The 17,515-nt window shown below is 40.5% G+C and overlaps 1 protein-coding gene across 3 annotated transcripts in view; it reads left to right on the forward strand.

Annotated features, from left to right (window-relative positions):
* Positions 1 to 1,722: 1,722 nt before the first annotated feature.
* sh3kbp1 (SH3-domain kinase binding protein 1) overlaps positions 1,723 to 17,515 on the forward strand; it is a 52,015-nt gene continuing 36,222 nt past the window's right edge. For 2 of the 3 annotated variants that reach the window (XM_035949367.2, XM_035949368.2), the window contains exons 1-2: positions 1,723 to 1,989; positions 12,068 to 12,225. In XM_035949367.2, coding sequence (XP_035805260.2) covers positions 1,986 to 1,989; positions 12,068 to 12,225 — 162 coding nt within the window. In that variant the 5' untranslated portion in view covers positions 1,723 to 1,985. The remainder of the gene's footprint in view (positions 1,990 to 12,067; positions 12,226 to 17,515) is intronic. The other variant, XM_035949366.2, reaches the window with a different exon arrangement.

Genomic DNA, 17,515 nt, shown 5'->3' on the forward strand with positions numbered 1-17,515 from the left:
TCTCTTTTGCTCTGCTATCGCTGCATCATTTCATTGGCCTCTTTCTGCTGCCGCCAGCACATTCTGCTCTGCATGTGGTTTGATCCAGAGGGCACAACAGCACTGCATCAGCAAGGGGGGGGAATGAGTGCTTCTGTATTTCAGTTTTCATTTTGGAAATCATTTAAATTAAAAAAAAAAAAAAAATCAATGAAAAACAATTAGACACCGAATTACACTGACAACACAGTAAAACATATCAATTACCCCGTTTAAGATCATATCACTATAAGCTGCTGTAATTCCCTCACAGTAATGTTGGGGTGGCTTCACATTCATTAGAGTTTCTTATCGCGAGATTTGGCCTACACAGGTGCGAGGCTTTGAGCTCAGACATATGCTGCCTTTGAAGGCTGTTGGAAATACTGGTACTTTTACTGTAACACATAAAATACCTAGCATAAAAGTAATAGTATCCGCTGATGTGGAGTTTACGGAATTATTTTCTTTGAGAAAAGACATTTTCAGGCCAAAAAATGCAAATTAAACTGTTAAGGAGAATAAAATTCACACATTTAGGTTGATTGAGCAGGATGCATACTGTATTTATAGTGCATATTAATGGACCAGTGAACATGGTTTACAAGCAAAAGCAGCTATAACACAATGAAAATATTGTATTCAATGTTGTACTCCCATAATAGTAGAAAAAATATTAGCAGAAAAATTAATTAAAATATCAAAGTACCCGTTATGGAGAAAAAAATAACCTCTAAGTGTTATTTTGACTCCATATATTATATTAATTGATGGTTACACAAAATTTTGATGCTATAACTGGTGACAAGGGAGCAATTTTGACAAATTTCTATATATTAACATACGGTTTAACCTTTCACCTTAAAAATCTAACAACAGGTGTGTATGTAAAATCTCAATCCGAATAAAAATGGAGTAAAAAGTGCAATATTTCCATGTAAGATGGAGGCTGATGGAGTAAAGAAAGTGCAAGTGTGTCACATCTGTACTCAAGCCTCAGCACTGGATAGTGTATCATTAAAAATGAATTAACATAACTATAATTTATCAAGTCAATATTATTTATGTGATGTTGAGCCAACATGCTTTCCAGTTGAGAGATAAGAGTGACTTTAGATGTTTATCTAACAAGTTGAAATATCAAAATTATGACCCTACAGTAGTATTTATTATACAAGTTTACCTAACTAATTAAAATATGGTTAGGAGTCAGTGATGATATATAAAATGCACATTGCATTTACATTTTCAAAAGTCAAGATTAAGAGCTTACAGTATATTTTGCAGAAATGTACCTAATTTAACTATTAATGTTAATATAATAAGACAAAGGCAAAACTTTGACGCCCACATGGCATCATATTATGTTCATATTATAAAGAAAGTAGCACAAGAAGAGAATAGATTGTGAGCTGTGGCATAAGTGTGACAATTTTATGCTAATTAATAAGAAAACATCTATTTTTTGATGAGCTAAAATGACCGTGTTAAACTTTGGTACAGCTCGCATGGAGCAGTGAGATTTCCTGTCCCAGAACACCGTGTTTGTGTCACCGCCATCTGTTCGGAGCGCATCACGCGTGGTGCGACACATTGCGTCACGACGCGCGCAACTCAGCCTCTGAAATTGAAAATGGAGAAGCCGGAGTTTACGCGGCGCACTTGAAGGCAACAAAAGGGAGAGAGGGGGGAGAGATCGAGAGAGAGAGAGAGATTTGATCATCAGCGCTTTTCCGTTTTCTGGCCACTCGCTCTGCCTCCTCTGTCGTGTCACCAGAGAGAGAGAGAGAGAAAAGAGGAAGGAATATGGTTTCGTCTGACGCTCCTCCCGTTTCAGCGGATCTGTAGTACGGAGCAGGAGGCTGGGGCTCAGTCCGGAGCTAAACCCCCCTCTGTACCTGAGACAAGCTCCCTTCCCTGCGACCGACCAGCCTCCAGAAGCACTGCCAGCACACCGGGACACATAAATGGGTGAGATGCGACGCCCTTTTTTTGGTTGGTTTTTCCCTTTTTGGGGTTTGTTTGCGTCCACTTTGGAGGAAAAAAAAAAAGACCCAAAATAGCCTCCGGCGCCGCCGCGCATCTGGATGAATCAACGCCCGGTCCAGATGCGCGCAGCCTCTCTTCTCTCCTTCCTCCCCTCCCTCCCCTCTCCGCGCTCCTCACCTCACCTCCCCTTCACGCATAGCGGGGCTGTTTGGAGGGAGATACCGCAGGCTTCTGTCGCGCATTTCCGATGCCTTATTTCATGGTTTAGAGGGGGCGAGAAAAGGAGCCACGCGTGGGTGTGCAGCTCGGCCGCGCAGGGCTTTTTCTCTTTTTTGTGCGATTTCAGGAAAAGCTGCGGGTCACATTGATGAGTTGCAGATGTTGACACGTTTACATTCAGTGTGTGTGTGTGTGTGTGTGTGTGTGTGTGTGTGTGTGTGTGTGTGTGTGTGTGTGTGTGTGTGTGTGTGTGTGCGCGCCCCATTGTGTTGCACAGTGTTTGGCTCTCTCCAGCTCTCCGCCTCTGTGGACGAAACAGGCCTGACTGTTCTCATCTTCGCCATCATTTCCCACGACACTGCGCCGCTGCCGCTTCTGCTGCTGCTGCCCCACATAATGCATGATTATTAATTGTTTGCATATTCGCTGCTCGGGTGATCAATCAGTTATAACGTGCTGAATGCATGCAAAGCTGGAGGTTTTGACTTCCATTTTTCCCCTTCTGCATGATACTTTACTATCTGCTGATCTTATGAGACATCTCATTTCTCTGCAGAGGAGTTCCGCTAATGAGGATATTCATTAGTTGCAGCACTTGGGTTTGTGTGCATGCTTTCTACTGGATGCATGTAAACAAACAATGCATGGCTCCCCTCAGGGGGAAACTTCGCACACTGGCATCATAAAGCGACTGTCAACACCTAAATCCTGCCATTTCCTGTGTCTATAAACAGTTTTAATTCAATTAATTGCACATTTGTTTTTCAATATGCACCTTTTTCCTGCAGAATATAATTTCCAATGGCCTTTAAATGCACCTTATAGGTCATTTTACATTAACCTGTACTGAAAAAGCTGGGCTCTACAGATTGCTTTATGTCATTGCTTCTTCCTATAGCTTCAAAGTGAAGACACTTAAGGTTAATAGGTTTGTGTAATTCTTCCGCCGCTGCAGTTTTCAAGGGGCAAAAATCTATCGGACGTTTAACAGCGACCTTCAGTCGCTCAGACTTGAAGACGATGCTTTCAAACCGTTCCATTCAGCACATATTCAACAGTTACACAAGTGTAAAAATAGCAGTTCCTTTATTGTGCAGCCAAACAATGTTTCACTTTTCTCGTCTGAAACTGAAAAACTTTCGCTCTCCTCCTTGCTTTCTCTGCCAGCATTGCGTTCTCCACCTACACTCAAAGCTCCAAACATGATGAATGCATCGAGCTCTTCTCTTGTCGCCAGGAGTTGTGGGAATGATGAGAATTTGAAACAGATAACGCGAGTTGAGGGAATGCAGTGGACTTTGTCTCAAGATGCGCTCAGCTGCAGAGCGATGAGCAAAAGAATGGCTGGAATTCTCCTTTAATGTGGGAGCGTTTGCTGAAGCCTGAGATGTGATCCACAGTTGGAGTGGGTGGCTTTGACTCCCAGTGGGCCGCGGTCCAGCGCTGAATGTTTTACAGACAGAAACACACAGCTGCTCTTGACATCATCAGCGACAGCAGCAATGAAACTCACCCACAACTAAACACAGGTCCACTGTAAACCAGCGAAATGTCAGCAAGGCTTTGCAGAGCTCTGCGCGTCAGAATGTGTAGCTTCCCCAAATCTAAACTTGATGCAGCTGTTCGGAGGACGCTCACAGGCCCACCTCAGTTCCTGTTCGAGTGGGAGTTTTTGTTTTGTCTGCAGGCTTCGAGATATTCGCTCTCTTGTCTTTTCAAGGCCTTATGTCTGTCTTTTTTTAGCCTTGTAGAAGCAGCGTATTACCACAAGCATGAGAGTACAAGTGTAAGCAAGAGGGGCTGCAAATACTGATTAACCATTCAGTCTGTGAAAAGTAGTGAAGAGAACTCCCCAAAACTCAAACTGATGTTAGTATTTCATTTAGTGCCATTTATGATACAAGTGTGCTGCATGTTCGGATAATCGAGAAGCCAAATCCAGCCAGTATTCTGCTTTTTTTCTTAAATTTGGTGACCAATTTTCTTTCCGTTGACTAGTCAGTGTAGCTCTTTATCTTGCAAATAAGTTGCATGTTGCTCTATTTTTCGGTGAATTGCATTAGTAGACTGAATTCTTGAAAAGCTAGCTAGGTAGTCGGGTTGCGTGACTATCGACAAACGATAATCGCGATTATTTTGTTCAGTGCCGAAATTATTTGCAATCATTTGTCTCAATTATTCACAGATTTTCAAAAAAAAAGTATTTTTATTGGACTTTCACATTTGAATAAACAGAAGGTTGTTTTCACTTCCATGTTCCATGTCCCAGTCCATTCGTGTGCTAATGTACATGTTTTTGCATCAAAATAAGACTTAATAATAACAATAATAATAATATTTCTTCTTCACATGAATTCACTGTATCTTCTGGAGCTGAAATCTAAATAAAATATACTTAAAACGAGTACTTGGTGAACATCTACATCTTGATAGACACCACAATTTGCTGATGCTCCATAAACGATTCACATGGAGGCTATGGTGGCTAGTAGGTGGTTGTGCACAGAGAAGCCTCTAGTCTCCCTACTTAGTCACTGCAGTGTGAGACCAAAAAATTCTTATAAATGTTAAATAATGCCACATGTACCCTCGTCTTGCATAGCCATACATGTTTCCACAAAGTTACGGAATGATATGACTGCACCTCATTATCGTTCTGCTCAAGAAAGAAAAAAAAACCCACTCTTACACATTTATGCTTTTTTAAACCAAGCCTGGGACACAGCGACGGTGCCCCAGCAAAACAGTAATGATGGAATTGTTTTGGTAAAACGCTTGCATGCACAGAGGCAAAAGCTGTCATTAAAAAGATAAGCTGGGCCGACTTCTTGCATGATCTGAATCTTCTGCAAAACGTGACATTTTCAGCGTGCAGGATGCTGCTTGAGGATGTTGTTTTTGTAAGTTCATATGCGGTCAGTCAGACTTGATTTGAAATTAAAACCAAATGATTTTATCTACATGAGCTTGTTAAATGTCTGCATGGGAGTTGCATGTAACTGTGGGGAGCCAAATCATTACAGTGATTAATGTTTGATAAATTGTGCAGCTCTAGTAAAAACTATCAAGTTAAAATCTGAGCTAAGCATGTTATATAATTTTAATGCTTTGTTTAAGTCCAAAGTAAACAGTATTAGCATTACTGCTAATGTTTGAGCCAAACTTGTGAGCAATTGTGAGAAAGACAGTCAAGCTATGTGCCCAGCCAAGCAAAGATTAAGCTAATTATTTTGTCTATCAAAACTAAAAACTCAGCTAAAGGTATGAGATTATTATTTTTTTTCTTTAGAACCAAAAACAAAACAAAAAAAGTCTATTCCACATAGATTGATCCAAACTTGTTAGCAGGCAGTTGTAGTGTGTTAGCATATGATGCTATGCTCAATGTTTTAGCAGGAAAGTGCATAACCCAGCTAATTATTTGTTGTGTCAAAGCTAAACCTGCATAATTAGCTGTTGGAGATTTTAATGTTTTGTTATGGTCCAAAAATAAACAATATTTGTCACTTTCTTTCACATTTTCATGTTTGAGCTAAACTTATTAGCAGACTGTTGTTGTATGTTAGCATATGAATTTATGTTAAATGTGTTGGTGGGAAAGTGCCTAACATTAAGCTAACTGTTTTTCCTATTAAAGCTAGAAAACAAAGGAAAGCTAGAACTGTCAGTTTAGATACAAAAAACTGTATTTGCTTTCTTCCTCACATCTTATCTGAACTTGTTAGCAAGCAGTTGTTAGCATGTTAGCAAACAAGTGCATACTTAGGCAGTAGCACGCTTTTTAGGAATTAGCATTGATTTGGAGTTTTGTTTGAATCCACCTGATTAATACAAGTACATTATTCATTTTTCTTTCTCTGTGACTCTTCACCAGCTTTTGAGGAAAATATTTAGCTCTTTATCTGCAACATGTTTGACTTGCTTAGCTGCATAGCTACAGAAATATGAACAAAAACGGGCTAATAATCGTAACAGTTAGATGTTATCTCTGTGCACGTGGTATTCACATGTGATCTGTATCTTAATATGATATCGCACAGGCCAGTGATGGCATCTTTAGCATGTTCTTGTTATCTTGACGAAGTCTAAATATACAGTGAAGTTCTGGTACGTTCCAGGTCAAAGCAGGTATGTGGTTTTTTATTATTGTCAGCAAATCCAATAAAAAACAAAACAAAAAACAAAATCAATCACGTTTCACTGAGCCGAGGGTAAATAACAGATTTCTTGGTGACTATTTTCTGCTGCGGATTTTGTGCACAAGTGTTTGCAGCAGCAGGACGGAGTATGAGGGAATTAACCAGAATAAACTTCAGTGTGTGTTCATGGTACTGGAGCAACATGTCATTCTGTGCAACATTGTGGCTCAGTGATGTGTTTTTTACTGTTTGGATAATAACCAAGGTTATAAACTAGAAATAGTTGGACAATTTTGGTGTTTTTAATGGGATTAGCTGACAAGTGGAAAAATGAAGACTATCAACACACTCGCTCTTCAAAATAGAAGCAGGAAAATGTTTCGTGACTTCATCAGTGGATTAAGGCAACTTTAAGAACTGAACTTTGTTGCGACTGTTGCAGAGCATTACGTATCTGTTGGATTTTCTTGCTGTATACCGTCTACTTATTACGCAGAGTGGTGCCTTTCAGAGTGCTAAGCTATACAGCCTCTAGGGTTAAAAAATGGATTTCTATACAACATCGCAACACATGTGCACAAGTTATGTTGTGCAACAGATAAAAAACATTTTTAATGGGCTTTCTGTTGCGAAAGATTTATTCAGCTCTTATTAGTTCGTCTTTAAATCCCAGCATATGCCCTGCACTGGAGAGGTTATTCAGGGATGTCGGTATGTGCTGTACAGCTGCATACTAAATCCTGTGCAAGTACCTCAGATTGCACTTGAGTAAATGCACTTTTCCACTTCCGATGCTGTCAGGCTGTGTTGTACATCACACAGGCAATAAATTGAAGCTTGTAAACTGCTAACCAGGGGACTCGGCTCTTTCTGCATTGCTTCACACGAGACAGAACTCCTCTTTGGCATTAACATTGTGTCACTTTTAACTTGCACCCGTCTTTGCACTCGGCGATGTTGCAGAGCCACAAGCTGTCGTGCTCTTCAATGGTGCATGTGTCGCTGACGGACGTGGGTGGGCGGGGGGGCGGACTGCAGTGCGTTGTCCCGTCCTGCCACTCAGATGTACTGTAATGGAGTTTGCGAGACAACTGCCACAAGCGATCAGTTCACCAGGTGCACTTCTCTTTGCTGCACAACCTTCCCCCTTTCGCTCTCAGGGTGTCCGCCGCCTTTCCCACGGACGACACAACCAAGTGCAAGAAGAGAAAAATGGCATTTGTGCCACGTCGCTGTCTCGGCTGCGACTAATAACTGTTGTTATCTGATGCCAGAATCATATCCTCCCCATCTGAGCAGCAGGCCAACTTGGACTACAGTCATCTGCCTTGTCTGTTTGATGTCTTGTGTAAGGCTTCCTCCCCCCGTGATGTAAACTCCCAGTGACGCCCTGACCTTCCACTTAGTCGCACAAGAAGTGGTTGCTTCTGCTTAGTATCACCATGTTGTGCGTTCAATAATATATACGTGTGTGAAGGAGTTTTGGGGAAGGAGGCCAGTGTGTCTGAGTCATACCTACCCCTTTATGCTGTTGTTCCCATGGTTACCCAATCCCGAAACTCCCCCACTGCATCCCCGCCGTCAGCTGCCCGCACAGTTTAGACAAGGATCAAGGCCTCGTATGTGCGGCCGGTATGTGTGTCTGTGTGTGTGTGCTGAGCGTTAAGAAAGCTATATGTGATATGACACATTCAGTACATTTTTACAAGTATTAGCAGCCGCACAAGCAGTCACAAGGTACATGTGTGGAAGTGTGATTTAGTGTAGACGAAAGCGGCAGTAAATGTGTTTGCCTGTGTTGCTGTGTGCAGTCACAAGGCTTTCATTTTGACGCTAATTACCGATTTCTCCTGCTACTGTCAGCCATGTATTAATCACTTTTAATCTAGAGTCTTTAAAAATTCAACGTTCAACACACCTCCACAGCAGTAATTCTGTCTGTCTGGTGATTTGACTCAGTCGGTTAATTCCCTTCTCATCTACTTTGCCATGTTTTAATTGGTGTTTAACAACAATTCCTGTATCTCACACTAAATCTCCTCCAGTGACTCAGAGGGAATAATCTGTCTCTGTTGAGTCATCTGCAGGAACGTTCACCAAAGGTATTTAAAGGAGTGCAAATAGAACTGAATGGATGTAACGGGATCAGACAGTGTTTTAACCACTAGTATGACAAGAGGATGCTCTTGTGAACAAAATTGAAGGTCTAAACACACAGAAAAGATAATTCTAGTTTATTTTGACCAAGCAGAAACCATGAAAATCGAAGCTAAGTGCTAAAAACTACAGTTCCTTGAATGGTCACTTGGGGCTGGCTCAAAAATGATTCAATCAGCATAGACCCCTATGTTAAAACTGCCAACTGTACAGCAGAAATAAACACATTTACAGCCTGTTGCAAAAAAATGTTTGGTCTCTATAGCTAATTTCCCTGTTCCAAAAACTGTATGAGGGTGAATACTTCTATAACTCACCCATTTAAATTGTATTAAGGCTCAAAGTTATGCATAATTAGGGGCGAGGCTGTATTACATAAGAGTAGGGTGTTGTCATAGAGCAGTGCATGACCTAAATGTGTTTTCATAGCCAACCTCAACTTCATGTTTGCTGCACCTTTTTGCTTATTTTTGCATTAGCCATGAGTTAGAAAGAGTCAAGTACTGCCAAGATGGCTAAGGCAAGAGCCACAACACTGAGCTTCAAACTTATGGGAAACTTATGGGTTCATCTCTGATTCCAATCTGGTATATTTCCTATTATTTAATTATTGTGGCTGTTTGCGTTGTCTACCACCATTGTAGAAAATCATAGCAAAGAGTTACACAAATCAATATATATGAAGACCTAAAACCTCCTTGAAACTTTCCTAAAGCCTGATTTTTACATGAATTATTGTGAACTCAGTTTTTTCGAGTCCGACTGAAACTAAACACAAAAATTAGCCACTAGGACATTTTGTTGAGGAGCAGCTTGCCAGGTGGCTGGATGGACAGTTCATTTATTTTTGCAGGTTGTTTACACGTAAGACTGTGTATAGCTTTCAGTTGAGTGTGTTCTAGCTGGAGAGGTCACAGCAGATGAGATATCTGGGACACAAAATGACTTGTTACTTCCTGAAATAACTCGAGAGCTGAATGTGTGGTCCGCCCAGTCTTGGTCTTTTCTTCCAATCAGCTTCGTGGAGGTGAAACACATCAGCAGTGTTTATCAAAGCTACAGATTCATTATGCTCCTTTGTGAACTATAGGGTTGAATAAGTGGTTGCCTTCAAATCAAAAGAGAAATTAGCAAATCACAAATTCCACAATTCAGAATATACAAGAGGTGGCTGTCAAATAATGCAGTTTTATTTAATACGAGCAGATTGAAACTTAAAGGGGTTATTTATGTTGCCCATTGATTGGTTTATACTATGTGGTTCAGGCATGCACACTCTGATCAGAGGTCTGACCCAGAGTGTAGCGCAAACTATCCAAAAGATCAAAGAAGACTCGGCAGACTTCTTGATTGCGAATAGGTGAAGCATTTATTCATAGTGCTCTTCACTGATGTGAGGAAAATGACCCAAAATTAGCTCATATCCAATCAAATAAGCAACACGTCTTAGAATTACAGCCTCACTTCTGTCTTTGGTGAGCAAAATCCCACCTGTTTATATCAGGTGATCAGTTCATACCTTGTTAGTTCCAGTCTTAACATTAGAAAGAACATTGACCTTTTCCATAACCTTAATGCCAAACAACATTTTTGTACTCATCTACCATTCTAGATGTCTTTGTAGAAGCTGTCGGAAACCTTTACTGAACTCGCATTTAATACGAAAGAAAAATTCCTAAAAAGAGACTAAACACCCAACTTGGTCTGGCCCAGTGATGTCACTATGACACCACCAATACAATATACAGGGGGTCCTTGAATTACCTCGGAGTTCCGTTCCTACAGATCAAAGTAAGTCGATTTTCGCCCCAAGCCTGAATAAAGCCATTATGTACATCACGATATTGATCAGTTCTTTGGAAAAGTCATGAATACCAATGACTTTTCATGCATGTATGAGTCATTTTACAAGTTAGCGAATGTAGCACAATCCAAGGTGGCGTACAACCGGCAAATGTAAACAAAGTCCTCTTATAGCAGTGCATGACGACGTATTTGTCCGCTCGCTTGACAGCTAGTTCCGCCGACGAAACGCCATATGTCGTAAACTGAGGACCTGCCCGTAACCAGTTCCGATGTAACGATGAAACGCTGTAGGTCAAGGACGTCGTAAACCGAGGACCCCCTGTAATCAGGAAATGCGGGGCGAACTATTTCTAGACATTAATCCTGCATGTGACTTTGAACAAGTGAACTTAAAAGGTATGAATGAATAACAAAAGCCGCATTTGACCTGCGAACATATTACTAACATATAAAAAATTATATGTTTCCTGCAAAATGAACATGTAGCGGAAAGTGGTGAGGAAAGTTCTTGCAGGGTTTAAATGTATCGACAGTTTTGAAAATTCATGCTGATAGTCACGCTTTTGATGGCGTCTCGTGTTAAAACTCCATCGCGCTTTAAGTCTATTACATGTTGAATATTAATCTGAAGCTTGACTTCAAAAGATTGGATCGCAAAATCAAATATCCTCCTCAGGAACACCACCAGTTAGCCATAGTACATCATCCTTTAGGACGTCCTGTTGTATATCTGTTCTAATAAATGCCTAATTGGAAAGACCTGCAGCTGTCCTCATAATGGTCCACAAAGGAATCAGCGTTTGTATTGAGTTTCCATACAATCAGCCTCACACATGGGATGGCAAGTTGACCTTGACTGAGGTCCAAAATGGCTGTTTCCTTTCTGTCACCATGACAACAAATGTTTAAAATAATCCTGTTTGTTAATTTCTCTGAATCTCTACAATGGAGGTGGAGAAGGTAGTATTAGTATGACCAACAGAGTCACATTAGACATACCAATGGAAGACATGTCAGGCTGAAATGTCCTGGAACTGTTTGCATTCAGTGCATATTCCTGGTAAAAACCAAAAGTCACCACTTTGAGCTGCACTTACTCAGAATTGGAGCTCCATTTTCACCTTGTGGCTTTAAAGAGCATCACCTTGGCATGTGGTAAGCCACTTCTTTACAGTATATCAGTCAACATTTTATGGGTTGAGTCAGTTGTTTTTCCCCTGCAACCTCCAGCGTTAATTATCATCTCCTAACTTGATGCATGAATATGTGAAAAGGAACCTGCTTTATAGTAACTAACTTTGTTTTCTGAGGTATTTCAGGCAAGGACAGGAAGAGGAGAGGAAAGTAGAAGTTGGCAAACAAAGGCAAAGAATACGAGTCAGCAAACGTGGGTACAAACAGTGCAGGTTTTTTTTAAAAGGTTTAAAATCGACTCGGATTGGCAGCCGGCGTTTGTTGGAGCTCCAGCTCCAGAATCACACACACACCATGGTTTGTTTACAAGGACACCTTTAATTAGCGAGCGTTTCTCTGCCAGAGTGTGCAACGGTGTTCTGATGTAAAATTCAACGGGTCACGTTTGTTCCTCTTTCGCCTCTAGTCCAATCGATAAATAAAACCTGCGCCGTCATCAGAATGAGAAAGCACCGTGCCAGAGAGGAAAATGCAGAACCACGTGGCCCATATGCAGCGTTTGACCTTTCACACTACGGTCTGCTCTTTCTCTCTCTCGCCCTCAGTGGAGGCCGTGGTGGAGTTCGACTATGAGGCTCAGCAGGACGATGAGTTGAGCCTGACGGTGGGCGACATCATCGTGAACATACGGCGCGACGATGGAGGATGGTGGGAGGGCGAGCTGGGCGGACGCAGGGGGCTGTTCCCGGATAACTTTGTCAGGGTGAGTAACTACAAACACGCCCCCAAAACATCACTTTCTTACAGACTTCACAAACCCACAAGAGGCGCTCCACAAATAGCAGCAGAATGTTTGCGGTTTGTGTGTTTCCTTTGCTATTTTCATACAGGAAAACACATCTTGTTCGCAGGTACAAGCTTGCAGACTTTGAACAAACTGTTGTGTTGTCACATGAGGTAAACCAAAATTAGAATTAGGAGTACAGTTAAGTTAAAGCTGAAATCGTGATTGGGATCTTCTTCGATGAAGATTTATGGAGCCTCCAGGAAACCAAAAGTATTTCACGCCCTCCTCTGATGAGTTGGTTGCGTTTTTAACCACCGTAAAACATTTGCTCTCTTTGGAACAGCACACTTAGCATGTTGTTAACATTCTCATCCAGTTTTCATGTCGGCGGTGGAGAGCAGATCTGTGCAGCATATGATTTACATAATTCTCCTGCTCATCAAACCTTCATTCCCACGCTGGAAGTAGATGCATTTATTATGTTTCTGGACTCATTTTAATTTGTTCCCCACATTTAATGTTGAAGTAGGTGGAAAACAGCAAGCAGAGAATGTTTGTTTTACCACAAAGCTTCCACGTCCTGTTCATGGTTGGGTGTTGTCTATTTAACCCTATGAGCAATTTTTAGGGTCATTTCACTACTTTACTTTAATTCTCTTAATCGCTTATCCATATATGCTGTATCTTATTTCAGAACAGTCTAGACCAGGGGTGGCAAACATATGGCTCGCTGGTCAAAACCGGCCCGCCAGAGGGTGCAGTCTGGCCCACAGGATGACTTTGCAAAGTGTAAAAATTACAGTTGAAAGTGAATCCTTACTGTGAAAATAACCCTTTAAAGGGCACTCATTGAAATGCATTGAAATTCAAAATTTCAACCCTAGTGTTATTGGAGGACATAAGATTTTTTTTTTTAAACTTTTGTGACATTTTTCTAAATGTTTAATTTTCCTGTTGAAATTCAAGATCAGTGAGGTTCCTTGTCCATTAGTGGTTAAAAAAAAAAAAAATCCAAGAAATGTATATATCATCACTTAGCACAACTACTCAGCCATAAAATGTGGGCGTTTCGTCAACTAACCATGGTTAGTTTTAACGTTTCGACCACATATATGGAAGAGGACCGATCCGCGAGTCCGTCTTTTTCTAACTTCAGAGAAAAGACAAAGTTTGATGCATTCCAGGCCTCTGCTGATTGGTCAGATGCCATGATGTAGTGTGATGTAACATAGAGTGATCTTCGCTGATTGTCTGGATGAAAACCACATGCTTCTCAACCTCACTGAGAGGTGAGAGCAACGCCATATTTAATGTGTGCAGAAGTGACCGAATATGATCACTTGCCCGATGAAGGGCTACAGACAGTAAACACTGTGCAATATTATGTCAGTCAGCAGCTTCAGTACAGAAGAATCTGTGTTGGTGGAACCCTATTGTTGATGCACTGACACAACTTTTATGTATTTTTTTATGTATACATTTTATACATTTGCAAGGCAGAGGGATAATTCCACCTTCTTCCTTCATAGCGTGTCAGTTCAGGTGGTCTGCATTACCACACAGATGTAGAACTGAATGTAAATTTAAAATAATTTCTAGATCTTGACAAATTGTTTGGATCTTAAAGTAAAATACTAGATGTTCCAGATAACTGTGACTGAATGTTTTGTGCCTTTGTAGATAAACTGATCTGTAAGTTGTAATACACATAAACTGAGGCATAATATATTGTTGAAATTGTATTTATTTTTCCTAAGAAATTTCAGGTCATTCATACTGTTTTGTGAAAAGAGCGTTCATTAAATCTGAACATTTTCAGAATGTACTTTTTTGGACTAAAACAAAGGGGAATATTTGGATTGTTGTTATTTATTGGTTATTATGTTATAATTTTACTGGTGCAACCCACTTGAGATCAAATTGGGCTGCATGTGGTCCCTGAACTAAAATGAGTTTGACACCTCTGGTTTAGACTATCCAGATATTTCATCGTTTGATAAGATAATACTCCCAGATTTTTTATGTTAGCCTGTATATCAAGGAAAAACCACGTTTTGTATTGTGAAATTGTTGTGTTTTTACACATATTTCACCGTAAAATGCTGCTGCAAAGATATATTTTCATATGTATGTTGGGGAAAATATGTGGAATCTGATAATATCGGAATCACGATGGTGCGATAATGTATGAAAGCAGAAAGAGAGAAAAACATGTGCATGGTGCCTAATGAAATTAAATGTCATTTTATTCAGTGAACTGTTGACATACTTGCAGAGGTGGAAAACGGAACGCATGTTTCAAAATAATTTCTCTCACCTACACTTTGTCACGCAGGCGAGCGACTTAAATCGTTGCAAAGGTGAAGTTGTGCGGTTTCTATTGATACATGCAACACCTCGCTGCAATAAACACTTCAAAGGCAAGTTAACCGAGAAGAGGGGAAGTGAATCTGGACATAAAGTGCAGCTGTCATGCTTTAATGATAAAAGCAAGACAGCTGCCTATTTCATTTTGTGTCATTTCTCAGAGTATGTCATCCTATCAGCCACTTTTACTGTAATCTAAAGCATCACCGTCACAAACGCACATTTAGATTTGAAGCTGTTTGTCGAAGTGCCTCTACGGTCACAGTCTTCATCGGTTAGCTGTTTTTCTGTAGCTCGCAGCGAGTCTCACAACACTGATAAGGATTTGAAAAAAGAAAAAAAAAAACATGTGGTAGACGTCTCGTGATTTCCTCTTACATTAGATTGATTGTGTTTTGCTGAAACTGTGAATGCACCACCCACAGTTACAAGTTGAGGACGCAAAAACGACACACAAAAAAAGCTGCAAACGCTGGCGTAAACATGAGTATGTTGCATTCCTGCTCAGCTGCCAAATCGCTGCATATATTATCAGAAAACAAATGAGTGTTTTATTTATTTAATTATTCGTGTAAGAGCAGAAGTTAGTCGATTAACCCTTTAAGTCCCGCATCCAGTCACTAACAGATCAACAATTCTGAGGCCAAAAGTGTTAAAACCGGCTTCTATGGATTAGAGACTCTTATTTTGAAAGACACTAAGTCTCTGCGTTTTAATCCCCACTGCAGCATGAAACTATTATTTTTTCTTTCTGCTCTAATCAAAACAGTAATTATAGAGTATGTAACAGCCTTAAAACAGTGAGTCAGTGACACTGATGATACTGAACCTGTTCTAATAATCCTCTGCTGCAGCTTTACCCAGTTTGGTTCAACGAAATGAAGCTACGTCCGTTTTTAATAGCATTGCAAGGCAGCTACATCATTGAATGAGCCAAACCTTCTCACAGTGGCAGTTTTACTAAGAGTTCCAACCTGGTCCCTCTGATTTAGCACTGCTCTCGAACAACATTGTTAGTATTTTTAAAAAGAGGATTAAAGTCATTGCAGCAGAACCAGAAATAGGCTCTTATTCATTCATTCGTCGAAACATGGTGGCTACAGGACAACCCAATAGTCAAGTGGTTTTGGGTGGAAGCCACATGGTCGATTCTTGGGCCTCTGGACTTTAACTGCATGTTGCTCCACTGCTGTATTTAACCCCATTTCCTGTCTGTCTCCGCTGCTTGTATCGACTGAAAGCAAACGGCCAAAAGATGGGACGCTCAACCACCAACATTTAGCTCAGAGATTATAGCCTGGAGCTGCCAGCCTCAAGCAGTCATGAGGAGTGGCTGCAGAGGTGTGGTACTCACACTTTTCCCCAACCTATTTGTAGTCTGCAGACGCGACCGGCGCTGACTCAAGTGAGGCAGTTTATCAGATTTCATGCAGCTCCCTCCGGAGCCACAAAGGGCTTTATACAACATATGTAGTAGCGCTGCAGGAGCAGGTTCCCCGTTAGGTCATCATTTAAACGACTAAATCCGTGGTGCCAGAGCCTCAAATGTGATTACTAGCTGCTTTTCATTACTTTCTATCTCCCCGTTTTCGACATGCACTCCTTTCCAATTATCTGACAGCGAAGTGAAAGTGTCGGCTTCATGTCTAAATAAGCACCTTTTACTAAAGAGTTGCAATCTGACAAGGTTGGGCCGAGTAACATTCCTGTTAACACGCCATGAGTCTGAACTGCATGCATCAACGGATAGTTACACACAAGCATCGCATTGCTCCAGCTATTCGTAGGAGTGGTTCTTTGGAGTTTCACACAGACAACAGGATCCATATGAGCATCTCCAAAGTGGCAAAGTTGGATTTTTGCACATGAAACTACAGAATTAACTTTATTAATTACTTAAAAATGTAAATTACTCCTGACGTGGAGACAGGATTGGTCTGGATGTAACGACGTCACACAGTGTACTTCGTTTGTTACAAAGCAGATCTGAATTTAGTCTTTGGTTTATTAGTGCGGTTTTATGCTTGATAAATGATAGATATGTGTATTGTGGCTCTCTGTCACTGTTCAAAATCAATGAATCCGTTTTATTGCAAAGTAGGTTTTCACATGCAAGGAGATGTTTGGTTTATATTAATTAACAGTGACAAGTAGAACATTTTTAAAGGATAAAAGGATTTTCTTTTTTAAAAAGCGTTGTAAGACACCTAAGAAGCAAGTGTTTCATGTCAAATAAAGCCAGTGTTGCAAATACATGGAATTCTAAAAGTAATAGAAGTATTGCATCAATTACTTGCTTGAGAATGTGTGAGATGATGCGGAACATTAACAAAGTGATGCAGAATGTCATCACTTTACCAGATTAATGAAGCAGCAATGGTGTGTGTTCTATGTCTTAAAGAGGCTTAGTTTCTGACCACTGTTCAGACAAAACAGGCAATTTGAAGATATAATTGTTTGAAGAAACCGTTCATTGACTGAGACAACAACTGTCAGAATAGTTTACGTGTCCTTTTTGTGATAGATCAAGTGTTTGTAGTGCATCTATGAACGCCCAGTTTCTATTAAATCTCTGGGCTTTTCTTCTTCTGGTCTGCTGGTGTCTTAGATCAGGTACAGATGTACTCTGAGAAAACAATGGGACTCAAACAGTTCTTCAGAAGGCCCTTCCAAAGAACCTCTGTATTAGGGATGGTTTGTCACACACTTCCTGTGGTTCCTCAGCCTACACAAGGTTCTTAATAGCAGGTTGGGGGCAGGTAATAGCATACAGTTAGAATTGCAGCTAATGAGTATTTTTATCTATTAACCTGCAGATTATTTTCTATATTAACTAATTAATCATTTGGTCAATAAAATGTCAGGAAAATGGCCTTCATGATTCCCAATTCCAAAGTGA

The sequence above is a fragment of the Amphiprion ocellaris genome, chromosome 22 (genome assembly GCF_022539595.1).
Source record: "Amphiprion ocellaris isolate individual 3 ecotype Okinawa chromosome 22, ASM2253959v1, whole genome shotgun sequence".
In the NCBI taxonomy this organism is placed as follows: Eukaryota; Metazoa; Chordata; class Actinopteri; family Pomacentridae; genus Amphiprion; species Amphiprion ocellaris.